Source organism: Cinclus cinclus, chromosome 4 (genome assembly GCF_963662255.1).
Source record: "Cinclus cinclus chromosome 4, bCinCin1.1, whole genome shotgun sequence".
Lineage (NCBI taxonomy): Eukaryota > Metazoa > Chordata > Aves > Passeriformes > Cinclidae > Cinclus > Cinclus cinclus.
This window is the reverse complement of record NC_085049.1, coordinates 15,534,835-15,556,516: the sequence shown is the minus strand read 5'-3', so window position 1 is coordinate 15,556,516 and position 21,682 is coordinate 15,534,835. Positions and strand designations below refer to the sequence as shown.

Here is a 21,682-nt window from a genome sequence, read left to right as displayed (position 1 = left end):
GAGGCTGCTGCAAGGGGCAGCTCCCCGTGCTGGCTCAGAAAAAGAGGGGCTCCAGCATCCCTTCCACGAGCCCTCCAATTGCTGACAGCAGGCACAGGAGCACTTGCATGGGAAACGATTCAAAATGTTGCAGACTTGGTGCTGGTAATAAAATAAACAAAATCAAGTGGGTAACACTTGGAGATAACCTACATGCCCTCAGCTTTACTCAAGGTTACCACTGGACATCACAGCTTGGAGAACTGATTCAAGGAGTGATCACAATTATTAATATAATCACACATGCAATATTTTTTTTTTTTAAATTAGAATCTCTCCTCTTTTCAGTGAATAATTCAGCTAGGAATCAAAAAAGTTCATGCACTTATACAAGAGCAATAAAAAAAATTAAATATTTATTTTGAATAACAAGCTCAAGTTCAAGCTGCATTATTGGCAATGTTGGTTTTAAACACAGATCACAAAAGCGTGCAGAAAATTGTATCTGAGCAAAGAACAAAATAATACTAGGAATTATACTAAACAGCTGCTGATTTTTAAAGAAACAAAAAAGGCTTGTAATCACTATACAAAATATAAAATGTATTAAACACTACCATCCACAGAACAGAGGTTTATTTTAGTTTGATTATATTTAAAAATTATTTGTGTAGTTATTTATATAGTGAATTGTAAATGAATATTATACAGTAACCTCCTTTTGGTCTGCAAAACCTTTGTTGCACTATAGCACATCCAATCATGTTGCAAAAAAAAAAAAAAGAAAAAAAGAAAAAAAAAAGATTTATTTGTCCTTACTATCAATAAAGATAACAATTCATTGATAATACAGTAAATATTGTCAGGTCTACAAATAATGTAATTCAAAATTACTCCTTCGACTCTGAAGCGCTTTCCATGCAAAAAGTCAGCACTTGCTGTTTAAAATGAGTGCACTACCAAGCAATGTCCAGGGTTGTAGATGCTCTTGGTAAGATGAAACCTTACAAAAAAAAATTTAGAAAATAAAATAAAATTCTTTAAAAATCAAAGATTGAATGCAATCATGCAACCTCTTACTATTGGGTAACCCACTGTGTCGCTCGTCAATTTATTGCCTTTCTGGAATATCACTCAAGGCATCAAAATTAGATTCATGATAAATATACACATAATGAAAAGGACACAAACTGCTATTCGACACTACTACTGGTAATGTCTGTGCTACGTGAAAGCACCTTTAAAAAGAGCCTATGCGGCAAGAGATAAGTGTCTAAAGATTCAAAATGAATCAACAGTATTGGATAACAATATAATTCTCAACTCAGAAGCTGCCTCAAGATTAGGTGCATCTTCAGTTAATGTAACAGGAAAAAAAGGCAATGGATTTTATTATTTGTATCCACTCATAAACTGACCTAAGGCCACCAGATGTGCAGACACAACAAGTTTTCTTTTTACAGTTCTTTAAATTGTAGGATGATAAGGGAATAGATCTATTCAAAAACAAACAGCTATTTCATCTCTATTAAGAGGTGGCACCGGGCGTGGGGTTCACGTTCTGAGTGGCCACCTGTGGTGCCACTTCAATGATCCGGGGTTTGTCTATAATCCTGGCCGTGCGGTTGCCCTTCTCTACAATGCCAATAATCCACGCCTGGTGGCCTTCGCCGTATTTCGGGGACTTGATCTCTGCACAGAAACGCGCTGCCTGCTCTCGTGGTAAGCAGATGAGGAGGCCACCTGCAAAGAAAGAGAGCAGAACATCAGACTGCAAAGTATTTCAGCCTTGGTCTGTCAGACCCCTACTTGGACAAGCACTTGGTGACTTCTGTGGAGTCTCCTGAACTCCAAGAAAAGGCACAGTGGAAGTCCAAGCTCTTGCTCTACAGCAAGAGGTCTGTGCCTGAATGCAATGTTTAGTTTCATGTAAATGAAGCCAAATACACACAAAAGACGTTGGCAAAAGGACATTGTACCGATGCCAACAAGTGACATACTGAAACAACACCAGTACTGTAACTTTCCTCAGAGGACTGCAGAGTTCCTCTACACAGAAACATTTCAGATAAAGGTCACATGCAGATACCTGTAACCACATACTGGTGGCAGCTGATTCTGTGAGTAATCTTGTTGCCTGCAATGAAATCATTCATCAAAGCAGGGACCACGGCCCTGCTGAGAACGCTAAAGGCAGAACATGAAACACAGGCTTGATCCAGTGCTCCCTGTGACAGCCTTCGTGACCCCTTTGTCTGACAATTTTCTAACCTTTTTAGCCTTTCCCGTAAGGTTTTTTGTCAGACACAATTGAAATTACTTCATTTACTAATGAAGGCTTTCAGAAGCAGCACAGTAATGAGTAAACAGCTCACCATTCCATTCCACTGTTAAACCTAAAAGCACTTCCATTCTTAGAATCCCAAAGCACTGAAAAAGACAGGTTGGCAAGTGAATTGAAAGGGTTGGGAGAACACAGGGAGAGATTAGATTCACACACCCTGGAATTTGGGCACATGCTGAGCCTCACTTACTCCTTGACCCAAAGCATTCTCATCATCCTCACAAGTTCTGCCACCAGCTCTGAGCCAGCCCTGGGGCAAAGGGCCACCTGCTGAGCAGATCACCCTGGGCTCGAGTGCCACCTGCCCCACAGACAACTCCTCAGCACCGTGGGCACCTTGATGTTTGCTTTTCCCAGCACACAGTCCCCTCGAGCAGACAATCCCCTCGCTGGTGACTAAAGATAAATTTCATTTAGGGCCATGAAGAAGCAGCTACTGAACATGAGGAGTTAATTAAAAGTGAAAGTGATTTTTTTAGATTCTGTACGAAGAAAAGTGTGCCAGCCAAAAAATGCCTACCTCTCTGATATTTCAAAATAACATTCTGGTATTTCCATCAAGCACAACATCAAAAACCAGTAAGCTTGAATGATAGTGCCCAGAACTACTTCAGATGCTGTTACTTTGTAACAGACAAATCAACTGCAAAGGAATTATGTGACATTCCCATGGAAGGCTCTAAATCCAATTGAAGAGAAGCTTACATCGTGGTGCAAGGGAGTCAGGGCAGAGGTTTGCAAGCGGCAGTGCAGAGAAGGTGCTAACGAGAAGGAAGGTGTGTAAGTATGGTAAAAAGGAAACAAGAAAGAGCAGAAAAGTAATCTTCACTCATTTTTTTCACACACACTCTGTTCCTGCAGTTATCATTCTCTGGCAAGACCAAAAACATGTACAAAATCCCAGTTTCTGGTGGGAAAAAAAAATAAATCACTTCCCATCTGCTGGCTACATCCCAGTCTGATCAATAATGCTTAAAAAGGCTATGGGCTACTCTCAAACTACAGCAGGCTTCCTGTATGCAGGGGTTACAGTTACCAGTCTCTTTAACCCTCTGTGTAAATCCTTAAGGTTCTCCACTACCGTTTTTTTTAGGCCAGTCTGTGTTCTTGGCATTCCCAGATGCTCTGCTTTTTGAGGATTGAAAGGATGCAGATATTTGGTGGCTGTCCTGGCTTATCTCTGTAAGAACAAAAGTTTGTTGTTTTTTTTTAAGAGGCTTTGAACATTGCTTGTTTTAACAAGCAGTGTATCAAGCAGGGGAGTAGGCAAAGAACACTTCAAAAGCAGGCCACACAAAGCTCTGTAATTAAGAGCAGATATACAAATAGTTAATGAATCAAAACCAAGTCCTTGCTCCTGCTAATGGCTTTCTCCTGACTTAAATCAGGATGACATCATCAGACTTGCCTTTTGTCAGGCACTGACACAGCCCTTCTTTTCTATCCATCTGCCTATTTCCACCAAATCTCCACAAATACCAAGTTGCTGAAATACCTCTACTACACTAAGAGAGTCCTCTGACACCATCCAAAAGTTATTAGGACTAAAAAATACACACATGTATGAATGTCCCAAACAAAGTAACTCCATGACTTATCTCCGCAAGTAGTCACTGTAACAACTCTAGCAACTTTAACCATTACTAAGGAGTTCCCTAAAAGAGAGTGGAGAATCATACAAAAGTGCAATTTTAGGAGACTACACCATTAGCAAGAGTGCCTGAAGGATCGAACAGATAACATAATACATCTTTTCAACACTGGCTTTTGTGAACAGGTGCCCAGCAAATGCACATGGGGAAAAAAACCCAACATAATAACCTTAAAATCCATTCAAATAGTTTTCCAGTAAATTTCTTATTGCCTGCCCACTCTGCTGAAAAACATCTGTTCCCAGATGAAGAAGCTACAGACAGAGCATGTCTAGAAGCTCAAGCCAATAGAGAAGAAGTGTCTGTGTTAGAGTAAGCAGAGCCTTGAGCAGCCCAGCAGGGCTCCCCACAGCTGGGTATTAAGCACAGCAAAGCAGGCCTTAGCCTTTACATAAATCAAGCCCAGGACAGGAGGTGTGCAAACAGCCTGGTCTGAATGCTAACAAACCATGCCAGCACAGCCTGCCCAGCTCTCACTGCTGACACATGCCAGGCCCTGCAGTGCAAGCCCAAAGCCTGTGGGTGGTTATTCAGCTCCCAGAGCCTGGCCAGTGTGTCCACGTGGCTGTGGATCTTTTTGGGTAGGTGGCAGACACTGCCCTGTAACAAATCCCTGAGGCCACTTCTAATGCAAGAAACACAGTACTGTGATCAAATCACACAGATGTGTTTGTGTTTTGAGACACCCACAGTTCACCAACTAGATCTGTCTCACTGTTTTCCCCATCATCATCATCCATCTCTGCCCAATGCTCTGCATTTCAAAGAGACCTCTTTCTCTCAGTCCCAGAAGAGATTCTGAAGTCAGGCATTTCCCACTTCGCAGCACCGCCTCCATCTGCACTGTTTTACATTCCTTCAGTGACAAGAGAATTGGGTAGCCCCAAGGTGCAGGATGGGCATCTCTGAAGACATAAGCACTTGGTTTGCAGCTAAACCATTCCCACACCAACTGCTATCCAAACTCCCCTACTACAGCCACTCATCTGAAAGAGCACCTTGCAGTTCCAGCTCTGTGTCATGCTGCTTTTTGGGCTTTTTCCAAAAAATAAATGCTACTGGCATTTCAGCTATTGGGCTCCTGGGTAGTAAGAATCTGACTGGTGCTACCAACCTTATTGACACAGCTTGCCAAGCTGCAGATATTTCTGCTCCCTTCTGACTGACTCTGGATCTGGAAAAGGTTCACTTCCCAAATCCTGTTACACATCATCTGAGCCACACAGTCTCTGTAGGACAGAGTGTCTGCTCAAGCACAGATGGCCAAGGAACAACTCAGCAGATCAGGGTAAGTTATGTATTCACTAGGGGAAAAGTTTATGGCTCTCACTGTGATGCTTTTTTCCAGATCTTCCGACTGTTTTGCTTCAAGGGGGCCCCTCTGTTGTAAACTGCAGAGAATGTGGATAATACTTCTAGAGAGCCAGAAGATGGCAGGGAAACGAGGTAAGAGAAAAAAGACAGATCTGTTGCTACATCTCTCCATTTCCCAAAGAGAAAGAAGAGTCAGACTAAATTAGAAAAAACAAAATGAACCAGGATAGAAGATTCAAGGGGAAAGTAGAAAGACATCCAGTAGATGACAGTGATCATACTCATCAGACAAGAGCCTATTTCTATTCCTAATAAGGCAACTTAAAAAAAAATAAAATCAGAAGTTATCATCACCTGATGACACTGTAAATGTTTTTTGTCCATAGCCAGGTTTTCAGTACAGTCTGTGGTACTCACTTGTCACTGCACGTAGCAGCTTTATTGATCTCAAGTAATAAATGGGTCAGAGACCAACATTTATATTTTTTTGTGGCTAGTCACAATTCCTGAAGTCAAATTCCATAAAAGTAGGGGAGAAAAGCTGTAAGCTGTATTCTTGGATGTCTGTATGCTGTGGACAGAGAAGGCCTCAGTTACCAACACCAGCCCACCAACACTAAATTTTGTAATAACATATCAAACACCATCCTTTGTAAGGCAAAACTACTGCCAGTGGCTTTGCTTTTGAGAAAACTGTGCCAGATGTGGTGGAATTTCCAGATATTCACTGTTCTGGAGTTAACAGAGAAGAACAGGTTTCAGAAGAATTCAGAATCATCACTAACTTCTAACTGCAAACTGGAGGGTTGCAGGGTTTCTGTAGTAGTGTTCAGTAAGGGAGCAGAAGACACTCAGGACAGGGCGGTGGTTTGGAAGTCAGACTGAAGGAGTTCGTTGTGAACAGCTGTGTGGCTGCTGCTCATTAGCCTGGCCAGGTGCCAAACCAACTGTGACGGAGCACACAGCACTCGATCTGTGCCTTTGAAATGGCATTCTAAGGTGCAGGTGTGGGGAAGGAACAGGGTGGCACAGCTGTCACCTACCTGAAGTCTCTGGACAAGTCCCATGCATGAGGCCGAACATGTTGCCACAGGCCTTACTGACAGCAGCCATCTTAGCCAGGACCGGGAGGTTGTGAATAACAAAGGACACCTCGTTCCGCTGCTGCTTGGCAAGGTTTTGTGCATGACCCAGGATTCCAAATCCTGTGATGTCCGTAGCTGCATGTGCATTGAAAGTGTGCATGAGTCCAGCAGCTATAAGAGAGGGAGGGGGAAAAAAAATCCACCAAATCAGAAAAAAAACAAATTATCAGTAAAGTGCTTTAACAATATTGTGCACATTGCATATATTTAATGCAAACCAGGTTGGGTTAAATTAATAAAATAAAGAGAATTGGAATTAACCGATAGTGCACGTAACACTTAAATTCAATTTGTATTTAAGATTTTAAATTATGTTGAAAATCAGTCATGGAAGTTGCATTTATGAGCATGGTCTATTAGACATGTGCTACTCATTTATATTGGCAGTCTAAGAAACAGGGTTTGCTTCAGATCCAAACTTCCTAAAGCTGAGGGCCAGGGAGGTTCTGAGCTCAGCTTTGCTGCACTAAGGGCAGGGACCAGACACAGTTTAGTTTTCCCACATCTCTTCCCCTGCCATCCTGCAACGTGACATCAGAGCTTGAGATGTGGACACTCAAGGCTTAAGAGCTGAAAAAACAAACCCTGCAGCTGTGGGGGAAGGGCCCCAGCCTCCCCACCTATACATTCATGAAATTCCGGCACACTTGCAGCTCCTGGGTGGGAAAAGGGCACCCACGCATGCAGACAATAGCACGAGTTAAGAGTATTTAAGTGTTGTTAAAGGTGTCTGACAAGAGCAAAGAAAAACAAAACCAGGAACGCTTTGACTTTCTTTGGGTGCTTCCCAACACACCAGGAGGATGGAATTCTTTGTCGTAAGACAATGCTGGTCATTTATCTTTTCTCGAAGGCTTTGACAAAGAATGAAAAACCAGGGGGATGATATAAGAAATGAAAACTGAAAAAACTGGAAAAAAGATATTTAACTATTCCTGTTCCTTCAACTGAGAAACAAGTAAGGAAACAATTCGATTCTCCACTCTCCCAAAAGATACTTTGAACACAAAAGGGAAATCCCGTATTAAAACTTGCAGGGTAAAAGCAGAGCCTTTCCTCTACCAAATTTTAAAGAAAAAAAAAAAAACCCAAAAAAAAAACCAAAAAACCTATTACAGGAACAGGAAAAAGACAAACAGAAAAAGAAGCATATTCCACATACATACTCCACACGTGGAAAGCAGAGTACAAGACTGAATTAGAAAGAAGTAATTTTTTTTTAAAATCAAAATTTAAACTGAAGCTTACAAGTTTAGAGTTTTTCCTTGATTTATTCTAATTCAACTTATTTTAACCTTATCACAGTCAGGCCTTCTCTGTGCAAGAAAATAAGGAACAAATCCAATATTTTTCCCTTTAAAACATCCTTTAGCTCGCTGGGATGTTACTTGCAGCACTCATGAGTTATAATCATATCCAGCAGCTTTGTGTTTCTGCTGTATAATTACAAGAGGGCGTTTGATTTTAATTTGCTGGTTTCACTAACACTGAACAGCAGAGAGCTGGGTCAGAATGAAAGGGACAACGTGTTTGTGTCCCAGTTCCCCAGGGCAGTGAAATGAAACCGATATGGAATTGAAAAGACTCACAATCCCTCCCCTCCAGCACACACATCTCTTCTTACCTGTCCTGTTCAGCCGTGCCATATTCATCATTGCCTCCTGGTATGCTAGTTCTACATCTTCCTGTGTTACCACGAGTTTGATTTTATTCCACTTTTCAGGCTAATGGATGAAATAAAGATGTTTCTTTTAGATTTTTCAGCTGTACCTTTTAAAGTATACCCTGAACACTTAAAAAACAAAAACCCTTAATCCAAAATGTACCTTTTTTAAAAAACAGTTAAAGAGGGGTAAAATGTTCCAGTCAGAGGTCTGTTGTACCCCAGCAAAGTTCATTTAAATATATGTTTGGGCACTAAGCATTTCAAATCCTACTTTCAGCAGCTGAGTGGAATAAACTACTCTAGGGAAAGAACTCCTTCAAGGCAACCCTCTGTATTGAACTCCCACAGCAAAATTAAAATAACTTTGTTGTTGGATGTTGAGATTTACAATTTCTGGCTTCTTGGGTTTTTGAGAGACTGTTCTTACTTTCACACTTGGATACTTTGATCAGTAAAGACCACTGATATCCACCAGTCCTGGCCAGAAGAATGTATGCTAAGGCAGGATATAATCACTCTACTTTAGGATGAAGGCAGTTTCATAAGCCTCCTATACAATTTAATACCAGCATCTTCCACCCATTCTCCAGTGTCTGGTATGGTCTCATCCCTTCACCATATTCCCATAAATTCTCTCCGTCCCGGAAGGGTTTCACAACAATTTAGGAAACAGTACCTTTAAACCGAAGTGATTCCAGATCCAGAATGAAACAAAGCAGCTATTTTAAAAGCCACACTACAAACTGATTTAACTTTTTTCTTTTCCATTAAAATAAAATTACAGGGAACTGAAAGTCAGAAAACACAGGATTTTTGAAGCCACAATACCTACATTGCCATTCCATAGAGTAAATGCATAGAACAAACATCTTACTTAAAAAAAGGTGCAGGAACTACTAAGAAATGGGAGGTGATGCTACAATGGGGAAGGATCTTGTCTTAACAAATGAGTGCTGACTTCAAGGGGTGTAAGAGAGAATCCAGAAACAGCAAAAGGGGGAAAGGCTGGTCAGCCAAAATAAATAAATCATTAAAGAGCAAGGAACGATGGCAGTGGGACCAGAGTTTCTGATATTAGGTTGAACTGGATCTACCAACTAAAGAAAAGCATTTTTGTTTACACAAATGAGAGACCAAGTCAAATAATAAGATGTGGCTGTTACACAGATGACAGAATGGTGATTATTCTTACTCTGGGAATGACTGAAAAAAACCTGAGCAATCATTCTGCCTTAGGTTTCCAAAACAGTTCTGAGGCCGATCACAGGACAGAAACTGGTCAGATGATGGCAATGGAAATTACAAATGATGTGGAAGCAGAACTCAAGGCTGAGGGTAGAGGGGCCACAAACAAGGAAAGATACAAACTGGAAGCAAATTCCTCTCCACTAAAGCAATCAAGATACTGGGCTTAGTCAACAGGGAATTAAGGCAGAAAAGTTTGCAAAAATTCCCAAATAGGTTATAAAAGCAAGACTAGATTTCCAGATAGGAAGGGTCTGTAGACAACAGCAAAGAGCTAGAAAACCCTCTCTGAAGAGGCACATCACAGCACCCCCTTTCATATCTTTAAGCATGTGTATCTGTACACTCCAGTTTTCCTTTCTTTCTTACCTATGCATAACCTTGCTATACTGTACCTTCTCCCACACACTTTTTAATATGAAGTCCAACTCCCCACTAAAATTTGATTTACAGGTGGATTTGTGATGGGTAATTAATTCTAGTCTCACTTTTCCTGTGCCTTCACAAAACAAAGCTAAAGAAAAGGCAGCACAGCTACTTCAGAAACTTTCCTACCACAATCAAAGATATATTCTGTTTACACATAATAGCAGTATTGATTTCCTGGCTGTCCTTATTTTTCAGACCAGAAGGTTTTTCTGTTTGACAGTTGAGGAAATTAGTTGTATTTGAAATATGTGGAAATTCAGAACAGCTTTAATTAGCAAGTCTGCTCGTCAATATGATAAGGTTTGTTAAGAATAAGATTACGGCCAGAAAAACCTATGGAACTGGGGTCTTGTTGTTTCATTTCATTTTCATATCAAGATTATCTGAGGCCCTAATCCTTGTATCTGTGGAAAACACAGGATTCTGAAGAGGTCAAAATTGCTAGGCCAGACCCTATGAAGAAGGAGAAAAATATTTTTCCCTTGTTACTCACACTTCAGACTCCAGTGAAGGTTTAAACTGGTTCTCTCCCACTTTGCTAACACTAGCTGTATTAATTAGAATTCATCTGACAATGCAGTGGCCAACAGCCAAATCAAAGTAGATTCCAGCTCACTCCTCTGCCAGTCTATTGGCTCAGGAGTCCCAAAAGCAGAAAAGATGCATCTTTTTAGAGTGTAAACTGAGCAGTTATAATTCGGAAGACACGTACTGGGAGCCAGACAACATAAGCAGATGCCAATTTTGCAGTTACTTTTCAGTTCAGTAGTTACATTTTTGCCTGAAGTAACAGATGGAAATATGTCTACATCCATAATGCTGCTAGAAATATTCTTACTGAATGCACATGTGAAACACAGATAAACTTCACGTACACAAGCAGAAAGCCCAAGAACAGAGAGAGCGTTCTTGGCCTAACTGCCATCAATAAGTGCTGCCAATTACTTTGGCAGGTGGAATAGGGCATAATGTTGCCCAGGGTGATAGTCTGTTGTTCTGTTAGTAAACAATTTTGGTTATTTCAGCAATGCCTGAGAAATAACTAAGAATTAGGTGCAATTAAGATAGGCTCACTAAGCACAAAATTGTAAATTGCCTTGATTCCAAAGGAATTTTGCACACAAGTAGGGAAAGCTGGAGCATATCGAGGAGGAAGAAGGAGAGAGAGGTTACAGATGACTCCCACCTGAGCTGAACTTTATCATGTTGAGGGAAAGAGGAAGATCATCTTTAACTCACACCCCTCTTCCCTTTTTCTTTGTTGCGGAGTACTCACAATATCTAGCCACTGGTGGACAGCTACAGCCACTTGTGTTCCCAAGGGTTTAGTTAATACAAGCACATCTCCTGGCACTGCATTGTCTGGCCTGGAAACAAAGAATTCATATATTAACTACACAGCAAGATTCAAACACGTTATTAGGAATAAGTGCTGATAATTACATTTTACACAGACCCATGCATCTTATTGCACTGTTATAAAACTGACTAATTGCAGAACTACCCTTTGGGATTCACTGCCATGCAATATTATTGAGGAAAATGCAGAAAATGTGTTCAAAAAGTGCTAATCCTTCTTTCTTGGAAAAAACAATGCTTGCAATCAGACACATACTAAATTACATGTCTTCTTTCAAATATTTTGAGCTGTAAGAGAGGATAAGGGAAAAAATGTACCTTTGTTACTCAGGGCATAAGATATCTAGCATTAGAATCCTGTACAAGTTCATTTGTATACAGTAACTGTGCCACAGTGAGACATTCAAAACCAGCTACTGTTAAATGGTCAGAATGCTCTAAAGACAGCAGTTCTGTAGTTCTCTATAGCCATTAACAGGACAATTAGGACACGGTTTAGAAGTGTACGTGTAAATGGGATAGAAATTTATGCTCAAAACAGTCTCCACTACCTTTAAAGATTAGAACCTTAATTCTCCTGTCAAAAGGAGAATAGGATCAAAAAGGACTGGGGGGAGGGGAGAAGTAAAAGGATATCCTGTTTAAAAAAAGCAAATATGTACAAAGAGATGTGGCATCTGTTGAGCACTAAGGACAAACACAAGCAGGAGAAGGTACTGCTTTATTCATCAGGAGACACATCACAAGATCACAATACAGTGCTTAAATGAATATTACTGTATTCCTCAGACCAGTGCCTTTGACTGCTTAGTGATTTAACTTACATTATAAATTCATTAGGCTGACAGACTGTCGTGGCCACTCCTCCTAAAACAATCCAGGGATTTAACACTGTTTGGCCACCAGTAACAGATGTTCCTGCCTCTTCTGCTGCATCTTTGAAACCCTGGATAATTAGAGGCATCACTTTGTCTCTTTCCTAGAGATCAAAAGAGAAGTCAGAGTTCCATACACAGCAGCGCTAGTCATTGCAAGACTGGTCCAAGGCTTTAACCACTCCAACCAAATGCCCCCGTAGCAAATAGTTTATGACAGAAAAGCAACCCTCAGGAAGAGCCTGGCCTCCTGAAAACTGCATGTTATCCTACAGATTTACAGCTCTGTGTGGAAGGGCTGCAAAGACATGCTGAAGAAGCAATCTCAAAAAAGTCAGGTAAGAGTAATCAGAGTTCTGGAAACTCAGAACAACTATTCCTGCTGCTGTAATCAGGTACAGCTACAGCAGTGCAATGCTAAAAGAATCAAGACACATTTGGGCACCATTAACCATCAAAGTTTCAACTTACATCCTTCTAAAAATAAACATCCCCTTTTTTACTACAGATAAACAAACATATATGCTGATTACTTCCACAGAGGAAAAATAAAACAAAAAAACAAAACCCAAAACATCTATCCAAATTGATAGATGAACAGGCAATCAAATACTGGCCTTTGATAGGAGGTGGCACCCCATTTTGGTGGGGATGAAGGCAGCAGATTACAATGCCACAGAAAACTGAACTTTTAGCACATGACCTCAGAATGTTTATGAGGCAAGATCCATACTGTGAACTAAGCCATTCAGTAAGACCATCTCTTCTTTAAACAGCTTCAAACTTTGAAGAGAAAATACACTAAAGGTAAATACATTCTGAGCACATTTAGCTGTTTGAGTCTTTCTCCAAGATAAAGTGCCAAAAGTCTTACCCTATCTGTCATTTTATTGCTGATTCCAAGGAGCATCAACATGTTGTCACATTCTGTGACCCCCATGGCATAAAGGTCACTTAGGACATTGGCACACGCTATTCGTCCCTGAAAAACAAAGAGAGATAAGAAAAAAAAAACCTGCAGCACTGTTAGTGTATGTTTAAACACCTTCCACAAGGAAAGCTTCCAGTGTGAGTTTGCACTCTGATACAGCTTCTTACTCCACAGCATTAAGAAACCCACCCAGAGATTTGGTATGATCCATTACGTGCTATGTGCCCACCTAGAAGTGCAGGTATCATTCCTTTACAGGCATGGAAAGAATTCATCCCAGCTGTCTTGGTCAACACACTCTCCCACTGACTCCATAGGAATCCCAGAGTTCAGACTGGATGCCCAATCTGAGAGAATAAGTTAAGATCAACAGTCTATCTTTGATAACAAGTTCTGTTTACTTAGCATGGTATATTCCTATTAAATTTATTCCAGCACAAAACTGTACATCCTGGTGGAGATGGCCATGGCATGGAATTCACAACTTCGAGGAAATTAATCCAAAAAGCACATAGTGCTGAACTCCTGCATCAGAATACATAGGAGATGGGTCCCTGATGAGAAAGATATTTGTTCCCTGCACTACTCTGAAGGCCACATCTGCACTCCTGTTTCTAGGATAGAACCGCTCTTCCTGGAGGATACAGCTGTGCTGCCAGCACACACCCTCACTGGGCTGCTTCCTCTGCTCTGGGGATGACAGCGTGTGCAGGCAATAAAGGAGCTCAGGGCTCCAAGGAACTGCATCTGCCACCACTGAGGGAAGCTGTACACCCCCACCACTCACACAGTGAGAGAGATGTGTTTATCTGTCACTTTCCGGGTGACAAGTTCATGCTGAATTTTGCTACAGCATGAACAATTTTGCTGATTGTTGTGTGTGTATGTGAGTATCACCACTAACAAAAACTTGTACAGCTTGTACATGCTGAAGATTCCTCTAAGAAGTCAGGAAGCTGACAGGACTGAAAAGCCATCACACACATTACATGAGGTTAGTTACTCTAATTTTACTAAATTAATGGATCTGAGTTGGAGTTTCTGACATATAGACTCACAGATGAGACATCAAGTTTCCTGATGAAGATGCAGAACTTCCTCATACAGGATGTGCCCTAAGAGACAGCAAGCTATTTTAAAATATAGGACAAATTCTGCTGTATTACTCTGGAAGACCCCATGCATTCTATGAAAGTTGTTTTAGGTTTACAGCTGCAGAACTGTAATCAACACCTGGCTTTATGATTTTAAGTCTGTGCTTTTCAATATGTTCAAAGGCAACACCACCATGGTAAAAGCAACAACATTTTGCAAAAAGGGTAATATTTTCAGACAGTTACTTCACTTGCTGGTGACATTAAACAACATCTCCAAATCACAAATAAATATAACACAGTTTTTCATAAATTCAAGAGTTTTCAGTGACATCAAGGGAATTCCTGATATTTGGAACTGGAATATATTTCAATAATTCAAATCTTAAACTATTAAGAAAAGAGTTGTGTACTGCACTATTTGATAGATATTGGCTGCTAAATTTCTATATGCCTGCCATTTCCCTTTTGTGGCACTATCAAGCCATTCTCTGTAATCTCCAGTATTTACCAAGCAAACTGCTGGTTTGTGCCCTGTTAGGAATGACAGATAAGTTTATAAAAACATATGGACAACACCTCTGATAGTCAGAGGTCAGTCTAATAATGCTTTTGCCAACTGCCAAAACTGCTACGGAAACAAATTCAGGGAAGAGCAATTCCCAAGTCTGAAGGAGCAGAGAGAACAACACGGGGCTTCTGTGACACACCAGCAAACCCAACAGGGCTCACGAACAGGGGTCAGCCTGGCCAGGTCCTGCAGGCCACCTGCCTGTTGGGTAGTGCCCTGAAACACAAAAGATCTGTGTGCAATACGAAGAACTATTTGTAAGGGCAAAGGATGAAGAATCAGACACCCATCTCCAGTCCTGAGTGAAGGTTCTTAAAACAGCAACAAAAAGGTTCCTGGATGAAGGAGCAAAGATGTACTCTCTCAAACCAGCCAGTTCCCTGCTCCTGTACTCAAACAGGTGCCTCCACAGTGCTACAAGAGAGGACAGTATCCAGTGCCATTCCCAGTGGATTGATAGTTATTATGAAACCTTTTTTTTTTGATTGCTTGTAACTTTTCTAATAAAAAATTTAAGCTGAATAAACCCTATGCTTGGTACAGACTTTATAGGTGTACATCCTAGGGATAATTTTGCACATGGACTGAGTGTTTTCAAGGACAAAGCCAAAGTGAAGGAGAAAAAGAAGAATGATTTTGCATATAACTGCAGGACTTAGTTTTAAAATAGGCAGTGCCAGAGTGACAGAAAGCTGTTTTCTGAAGCAGAAATCAGAAGTTCAGCTGAGTCCACAAGCAGTTTTGCCTTCCTCAGCTGTTCCCTAATCCCTTCTGTCACAGCACCCAGCTTGGAGTTCACTTTTGGCTTTCCCTCTCTCTGCTTCCCCCCTCCAATTAGGAAGAGAGATCAGATAAGGAGCTGCAGGTAAACCCTGTGCACAGAGAAAGGAAGAGACTCTAGAGAACACCCACTCAAAACCAGACTAGGAGTGCCTGGGTAAGGAGACTGAGGGGTAGGGCAAGGAGAGTGTGCACTGCAGGTGAGTGATAATGGTACATAGTAACAACATGGTTCAGGAGACACCTGGACTTAAACCAGGGAAAGAAGCAGTTGGAGAAGCAGGACAGCAGTAGCATGTCTCAAGCAGAGGAGGCCAGAGCACACCCCTTTATACAGCCTGGACACCCACTCAAAATTCCCAAATCTCACAATTCCTCCACTAGTAACAACCATCCATAAACCCTGTGGCAAACTGTATTTGACTGTTCTCTAACCAGTGTTGGTCCACACAAGCAAGAAGTAATCTATACTGTCCCTTGGGGTACTCTGGCCCTCAAGAGACAGGTCTGAGCAGAGGGACCAGGAGCAATAATCCTGCAGGATCATCGCTGGTCTTATCAGCAAGAGGGCTTGAGACAGAATCCCCATCCTCAGTTAGCTCTCAGGAAGAAGTACACATATATAAACAGATTAGGAAGTGGCCAGCCACCAGATTAAAAAAAATGCCCTCAAGAATGAAAAGTGAAGGACTTGAGAGTTAGACAGCACTAAGGTTACAGCTGCTGGTGCATGTGGATCACAGCACAGACTCCAACTATGATGCAACCACAGAAGCTGGAGCAGGGCCAAATTTACATTCCACTCCTACCCACTGACCTAAACCTCATCTGGGCACAGGCCCATCTATCTACTCCTGTGGCATTTCAAACCCTCTGTATCTCCAAACAAAGCAACCCTCTCCCTTCACCACAGCCTTTAACACTGTCCCCCAGGTTTTTTTACAAAGTGAGCAGAGAGTTTCAGACGATGAACTTGAACACAAATCTCCATTTTTTTTTCCCCTCTGGTCCCTGACAAGTTTCCACATGATATTAAAGCAACCCACTTGAATCAAATTTCTCAGGAGAGCACAACTCCATACTCCAGAGGCCAGCCTGAGATTTTTGGCTGCTCAGTTTGCAGAAGGAGAGCTCTCCTGGAAGAGAAATCACAGGAGCTAGGCTTACATATGGGCACAACACATGGTCAATCATGCTCAAAAAAAAACCCCCACAACAAAAAAAAAAAAAAACAAAAAAAAACAAACAAACAAAACAATAAAGGTCCCAGTCTCAAATTGTGTCCAAAACCTACCAGACAGGTCTCACAGAGCAAACAAACTGACAGCAGCACATAAAACATTCAATCACACCAACAGCAGTAAAAGCAATGGAGTCACATCCAAACCACAGAAAACATGAATTCTAGCACCTTTCATTTAACATTTCCTTACAGCTTTATTAATGTCTTTTTTTAAAAGCTCATTTGTTTTCCAGGATCACTTCAAGTCAATACTGATCACTGCAACACATGCAGGAATCTCTGCTGAGACAGACTAAATGTGACAGGAACACAGAAGGAACCAATGCCAAAGTGCACGCACCTTCCAACCAGTCATTTCAACGTGTCCACATTCAAGTTCAAGTGGAGGAAGCGCCACAGGAAAGCTGGTGTTCACAAGGCACTCTGAAATTTCCAGGTGCTATTGCCAACTACTGACATTAGCTATTTCCAGTTCTAACAGGTTACCTGGTTATTTCAATACCTCAAAAAAGACTAGATACAATGTGGTTCTGTTCATAAGCAGAGTTTACTCTCTGCTACTTCACAGGCTGCTCTTTTTCCCCCTTTTGGGCTCTTCAGACCAAATCCCACAGAACAAGAGATAAAGGAAAATCTGAATTAAAGGTGGCAGTTATCCTAACTTTCACCTACATAGAAAGCAGCACTGCAGCATTCCTAGGAGATTCCAGGATAAAATTATGCCTTTCCCTCTTGGTGTCTATTTAGGAAAGACTCTGAATGCAACTAATCACACAATTAGCACTGCACATCTAGAAGAAACTGTCAGAACTGCCATCAGGCTGGTGAGAAGCCCAAAACAGCAATAGACCCAAGAACCAAGTTTAGCCAACTTACCATCATATAAGGGTCATCCACAATAGGATAAATATAATCTGTCGTCTGGACTAATGACAAACCTCCATGTCTCAATGGAATTACGCAAGTGTCCATCCCAATTCCTGCAAAGACAGAAATCCATGAGTGAGGTGGGTAACTGTGCCCTGAGTTATCTGCTGCTCTTAAGAAAAGAGTTTATAAAACATGTCTGTGAAATACCTAACATTGCCTAAACAGACATGCCAAATTCCTTCAGAGAAAGCACACAGCACAAGAGGAAAAAAGCAAAGAAAACAAACTCCTGGTTGGAACTGAACATAAGTGCAAATCACTGAAGGCAAGAATTCAACTACAATGTTCTTTATTCTTTTGCAGCAGCATAACAGCACATCAAGAACATCTGTGCTTTTATGTAAGTACACTTAAAGTTAAGAAGAACTAAGTACATTGATACTGTCAAAAACAAATAGGTTTTCCTGTCTCTCTGATCTCAACAAAAACATAGTAGCAGCCGTGAAGGGACAGAGCATCTCATACTGAAAATTCCCTCACTTCAGAAAGAACAACAAGTCACAGTCCAGGTCCTTGGGGAAAGATGATTCACCCACTTGGAGCTTTAGCAACCATGTTAACCTCACCTTGCAAGGCTGGAAGGCTGCAGACCACCTGATAGATACAGAACTCCTTGGAGAAAACCACAACCCTGAGCACCACAAGCTCTTCCCTGACAGTGGATATTTCAAACAGAACAAGTGATATTAGAACCTCCCAGCATTTGCTGCAACAGAAGAACCCACACCAAAGGGGCAGGTGACAAATCACAACATGCTGGCTGAGCCACACAACCCTATGGGTAGCCCTGTGCCTTTGCAGCAATGGCAGGAAGTTTACCTCCTTCCTGGGCTGGCAGCAAGCTGCCTGGAATTACTCTGCATGCCCCACAGAGCAAGGGTCTTCAAAATAGCCCATTTTTAGGGAGCAGATGTCACACAGGAACCTTTCACCATCTATTAATGAAACACACTACCCTAGCAAGATCTACAAACCAGTGTTTGGCAGTGTTTGTACAGGGATGGAGCAAGTTGCTGCCATCTGAGTCTTACTGAGGGGGCAGAGGTCTGCCAGGCAGTCAGTTTATAGGTGGAGATATCTTGCCTCTCCTGCCAGAGAGGCAGGAGATCTTGCCTTGGAAGAGAACAAGCAGTAATTCAGGGTCACTCAATCTCCACAGAAGCTCCCAAGCCACTATGCCTGATGTCCAGTGCCTTCAGGGAAAGGCACACAGGCAGTTACAGAGAAGTGGCCCAGATGCAGGAGCAGTTTTGCCCTCAGTTCACCTAATCATGCCACAACACTGCAAGACCGACTTCATTTGTGCATTTTTCCACAACTTCTGCAAAAGCGCTTCTTGACAGATAGGCCAAGGGGCTACAATGATGATCCTTCTGAGGCTGTGCTAATGTGCCACCAAAACACATCGTGAATAACAAGTGAATCTCTTCAGACCTATGATTCATTTCAGGTCTGTAACAGCTCTGAGAATAAACATCAGATTTGCTGTTTCTTACTCACAGCCATATTTAAGTTTGCTCTGGGTAACATCTCTCGCAGATCTAAAAAGGGGAGAGCTTGAGCCTGCTGCTGGCAGCCTCTCCCCTGGCTGCATTTCAAAAGCATGGTGCCTATGCACAGGTGGCAAAGTTACCTGTCTATACCTTTCAACCACAAGACATCAAAGGCAAATCTCACACTAAACTTATCCAAAGACACATTTGCTAAAGGGATTCTCATCACAAAAGCATATTTTAAAAGAGACCTGAACTCTTCACCTTCTATTACTAACAGATTTTCTGTTACATAGTATCACACCTACACACTGATGGCATAAATCTACTTCTATACCTTTTCATACAGCTGAAGAAGAAAAGTCTGCTAGCAATTCCATTATTGTTCAGAGCCTGTAAGTTCCTAAGAGAAAAAAAATCTCAACCAAACTATTGCTGATTTTAGAAAATTGCCAAATTGAAATGCTGCTGTGATCAGCTTACTTAATTTAGAAAAATACATATAAATAACAGTTTTGGGATGAAAAAAGATGGAAGTGTCCTCTGTCAGGGAATATTAAATTACAGTGCCACCCCAGCTTCACACACAATTGCTGCTTATATATTTCATACAAAGATTCTCATTGTTTAAAGCAAGAACATGGGCACCTTACTAATCCCTCATTATATTCAATCTCTACCAGAATAATGGGTTGTTGCAACCTGTTAGCCTGCTAATAGACAATTAGCAATGTTTATATAATTTTAAATAAAGTTACTGAACACTAAATTGATAATAAATTAACTTCAGAATAAATGCTCTGTTGATATTCCTAAACTGAGGGGAAAAATAACCATTCTGCACTGCAAAGAGATTGAATATGCAAGGCTGAGTAAAGAGACAAACAGAATTAAAAGTGTCATTAAACGCATTATCTACATTAATTTATCTATATCAATATTAGGTATAGTAGCTGGTATCAAAATACCTACGTTTGCCCTGTTCCCCATGTAGGTGGCTTGTGCAGGTTGTTTTCCCTTATTGCTTGCATCATTGTGCAAATATCAAAGAGAAAGTGAAGCTGGCAAGAACACAGAGGTCTTGGAAAGGCAGCCTTTCCCAGGCAGCTTCTACAGGTGAGCAAAAGAGTTAGAGTGGGGAACAAAGAACGGACTCAATGGAATAATGACAATCGTGAAACAATTTGCTCCCAGTCAGCTGAAGCAAGGAAGTTCTCTTGCTCACTTTCTGTGACCCAGGAACAGAGAGGAGAGGAAAGAGAGGGGAAAATCCACCTGGGAGTCATCCAAATTCATTCATCCATTGCATCAAATTTCAAATGCAATGCGTGAACATAAAAGTCTAAAACTAACTGAGAAATTAACTGACAGGACTTCAGTTTGCACAGCATCTACTGGGGTGAAAGGGAGGAGCAGACTAACACCTAAGCATGTGCCCATCACAATGGCCATTCCTGAGTGTTTTGCTCTTGTAGTTGAGTGCACTGCAGGATGTTAAATAATTAAGATAATATTCTTGTACCCCAGATGCCAACAAATAACAGCATGAGATTCATTCTTCAGCTTTCTGGATGCTGTGCATGCATTAAACGACACACAATTTTCAAACCGATTAAACAACCCACAAACGTGATTGTGTCACTAAGCAAACTGAGCAGAAGGACCACCAATGTCCACAGCGGCAACTACTTACCCAACCTGGGCATAACTGCCCCCAAGAACTGTTCATCTTCCTGAAAATGGTTTTCTTGTAGAGATTCGAGCAGTTTCTGTAAGACATCCTGCGGCACTTTGCAGCCTGTGCCCTTCAGTTCAGTGAATCGGGTCAGACGGAAGCTCTTGTCCAGTTCGTAACTTTCTGGGTTAAAGGACTCCCGAACAGACATGGTTCTCTCCCACAGACTGCCGGCCTCTCCCACCCCAGAGCAACAGGATCAGTTTCTCTGCTGATCAGTCTTATTAAAAAATAAAAATAACAATAAAAAAAGGGAACATTAGAAATTCCTATGACTTGCAGGATATCTTTTCCACATGGTTCAAGTTAAAAGAAAGGGCTTGTTGCTGTTGTTCACCTGTTAAGACAGGTGTGCACATCTCACACAACTCACTGCCTTATGACTACAAAGAGATGACTCCTCATCTTACCTTCTAACTTTTAAAACTAACTATGCCAGGTGAATCAGAGAATGAACTTCTTTTGCAGAGATGCCATGTAAGGTTTTCATTTAAAAAATAATCTAACACACTTACCAACCTCATTTAACGCAGAGGTAACGAAAGAAATAATAGTTCCCAGAGCACAGAGGCCAACTTCCAAAAGGCAACCCTGGCCCTGATCCTGCAGCATGGTCAGCAAAGACATCTGTTTGTACTCAGCTCAGTGTGGGGTAATAATTTTAGCCATTAACATATTAATCTCAAAAAATAAGACGCTTTTCAAATAATGGCTCTGCTTCAGTCCTGAGGTAAGAAGCTGAAGCTCCATAATACACCTGTTCTCCTTGGGAGAAAATACACTCCTGGTGTTCTGTTAGAACAGGTAGCAGAAGAACAAAGAGGCTGCATTTAAGCAGAGTGGTTCACCTGTAAGCATGCCAGTTTACCTTTAGCATGCTCACAGACCAAAAAATGC

General features: G+C 41.3%; 1 protein-coding gene across 2 annotated transcripts; it reads right to left on the bottom strand.

Moving 5' to 3' along the window:
• Positions 1 to 375: 375 nt before the first annotated feature.
• Positions 376 to 21,367, bottom strand: SEPHS1 (selenophosphate synthetase 1). 2 transcript variants are annotated; one of them, XM_062490847.1, is made up of 8 exons: positions 20,744 to 21,367; positions 17,504 to 17,607; positions 12,883 to 12,990; positions 11,958 to 12,112; positions 11,051 to 11,141; positions 8,059 to 8,158; positions 6,333 to 6,545; positions 376 to 1,722 (listed from the first exon to the last, which is right to left on the bottom strand). In XM_062490847.1, exons 1-8 carry the CDS (start codon positions 20,934 to 20,936, stop codon positions 1,508 to 1,510), a joined length of 1,179 nt encoding a protein of 392 aa, XP_062346831.1. In that variant the 5' UTR covers positions 20,937 to 21,367; the 3' UTR covers positions 376 to 1,507. The 2 variants fall into 2 exon arrangements, with proteins under 2 accessions (XP_062346831.1, XP_062346832.1); XM_062490848.1 differs by lacking the exon at positions 6,333 to 6,545.
• Between the last annotated feature and the right edge of the window lie 315 nt (positions 21,368 to 21,682).

Coding starts and splice junctions, on each gene's coding strand:
- SEPHS1 (XM_062490847.1), bottom strand. CDS start 20,936: ATGTCTGTTCGGGAGTCCTTTAACCCAGAAAGTTACGAACTGGACAAG. Junction 12,991..17,503: donor TGGATGACCCTTATATGATG/GTAAGTTGGCTA, acceptor TTTGTTTTTCAG/GGACGAATAGCGTGTGCCAA. Junction 1,723..6,332: donor GACTTGTCCAGAGACTTCAG/GTAGGTGACAGC, acceptor CTTTCTTTGCAG/GTGGCCTCCTCATCTGCTTA.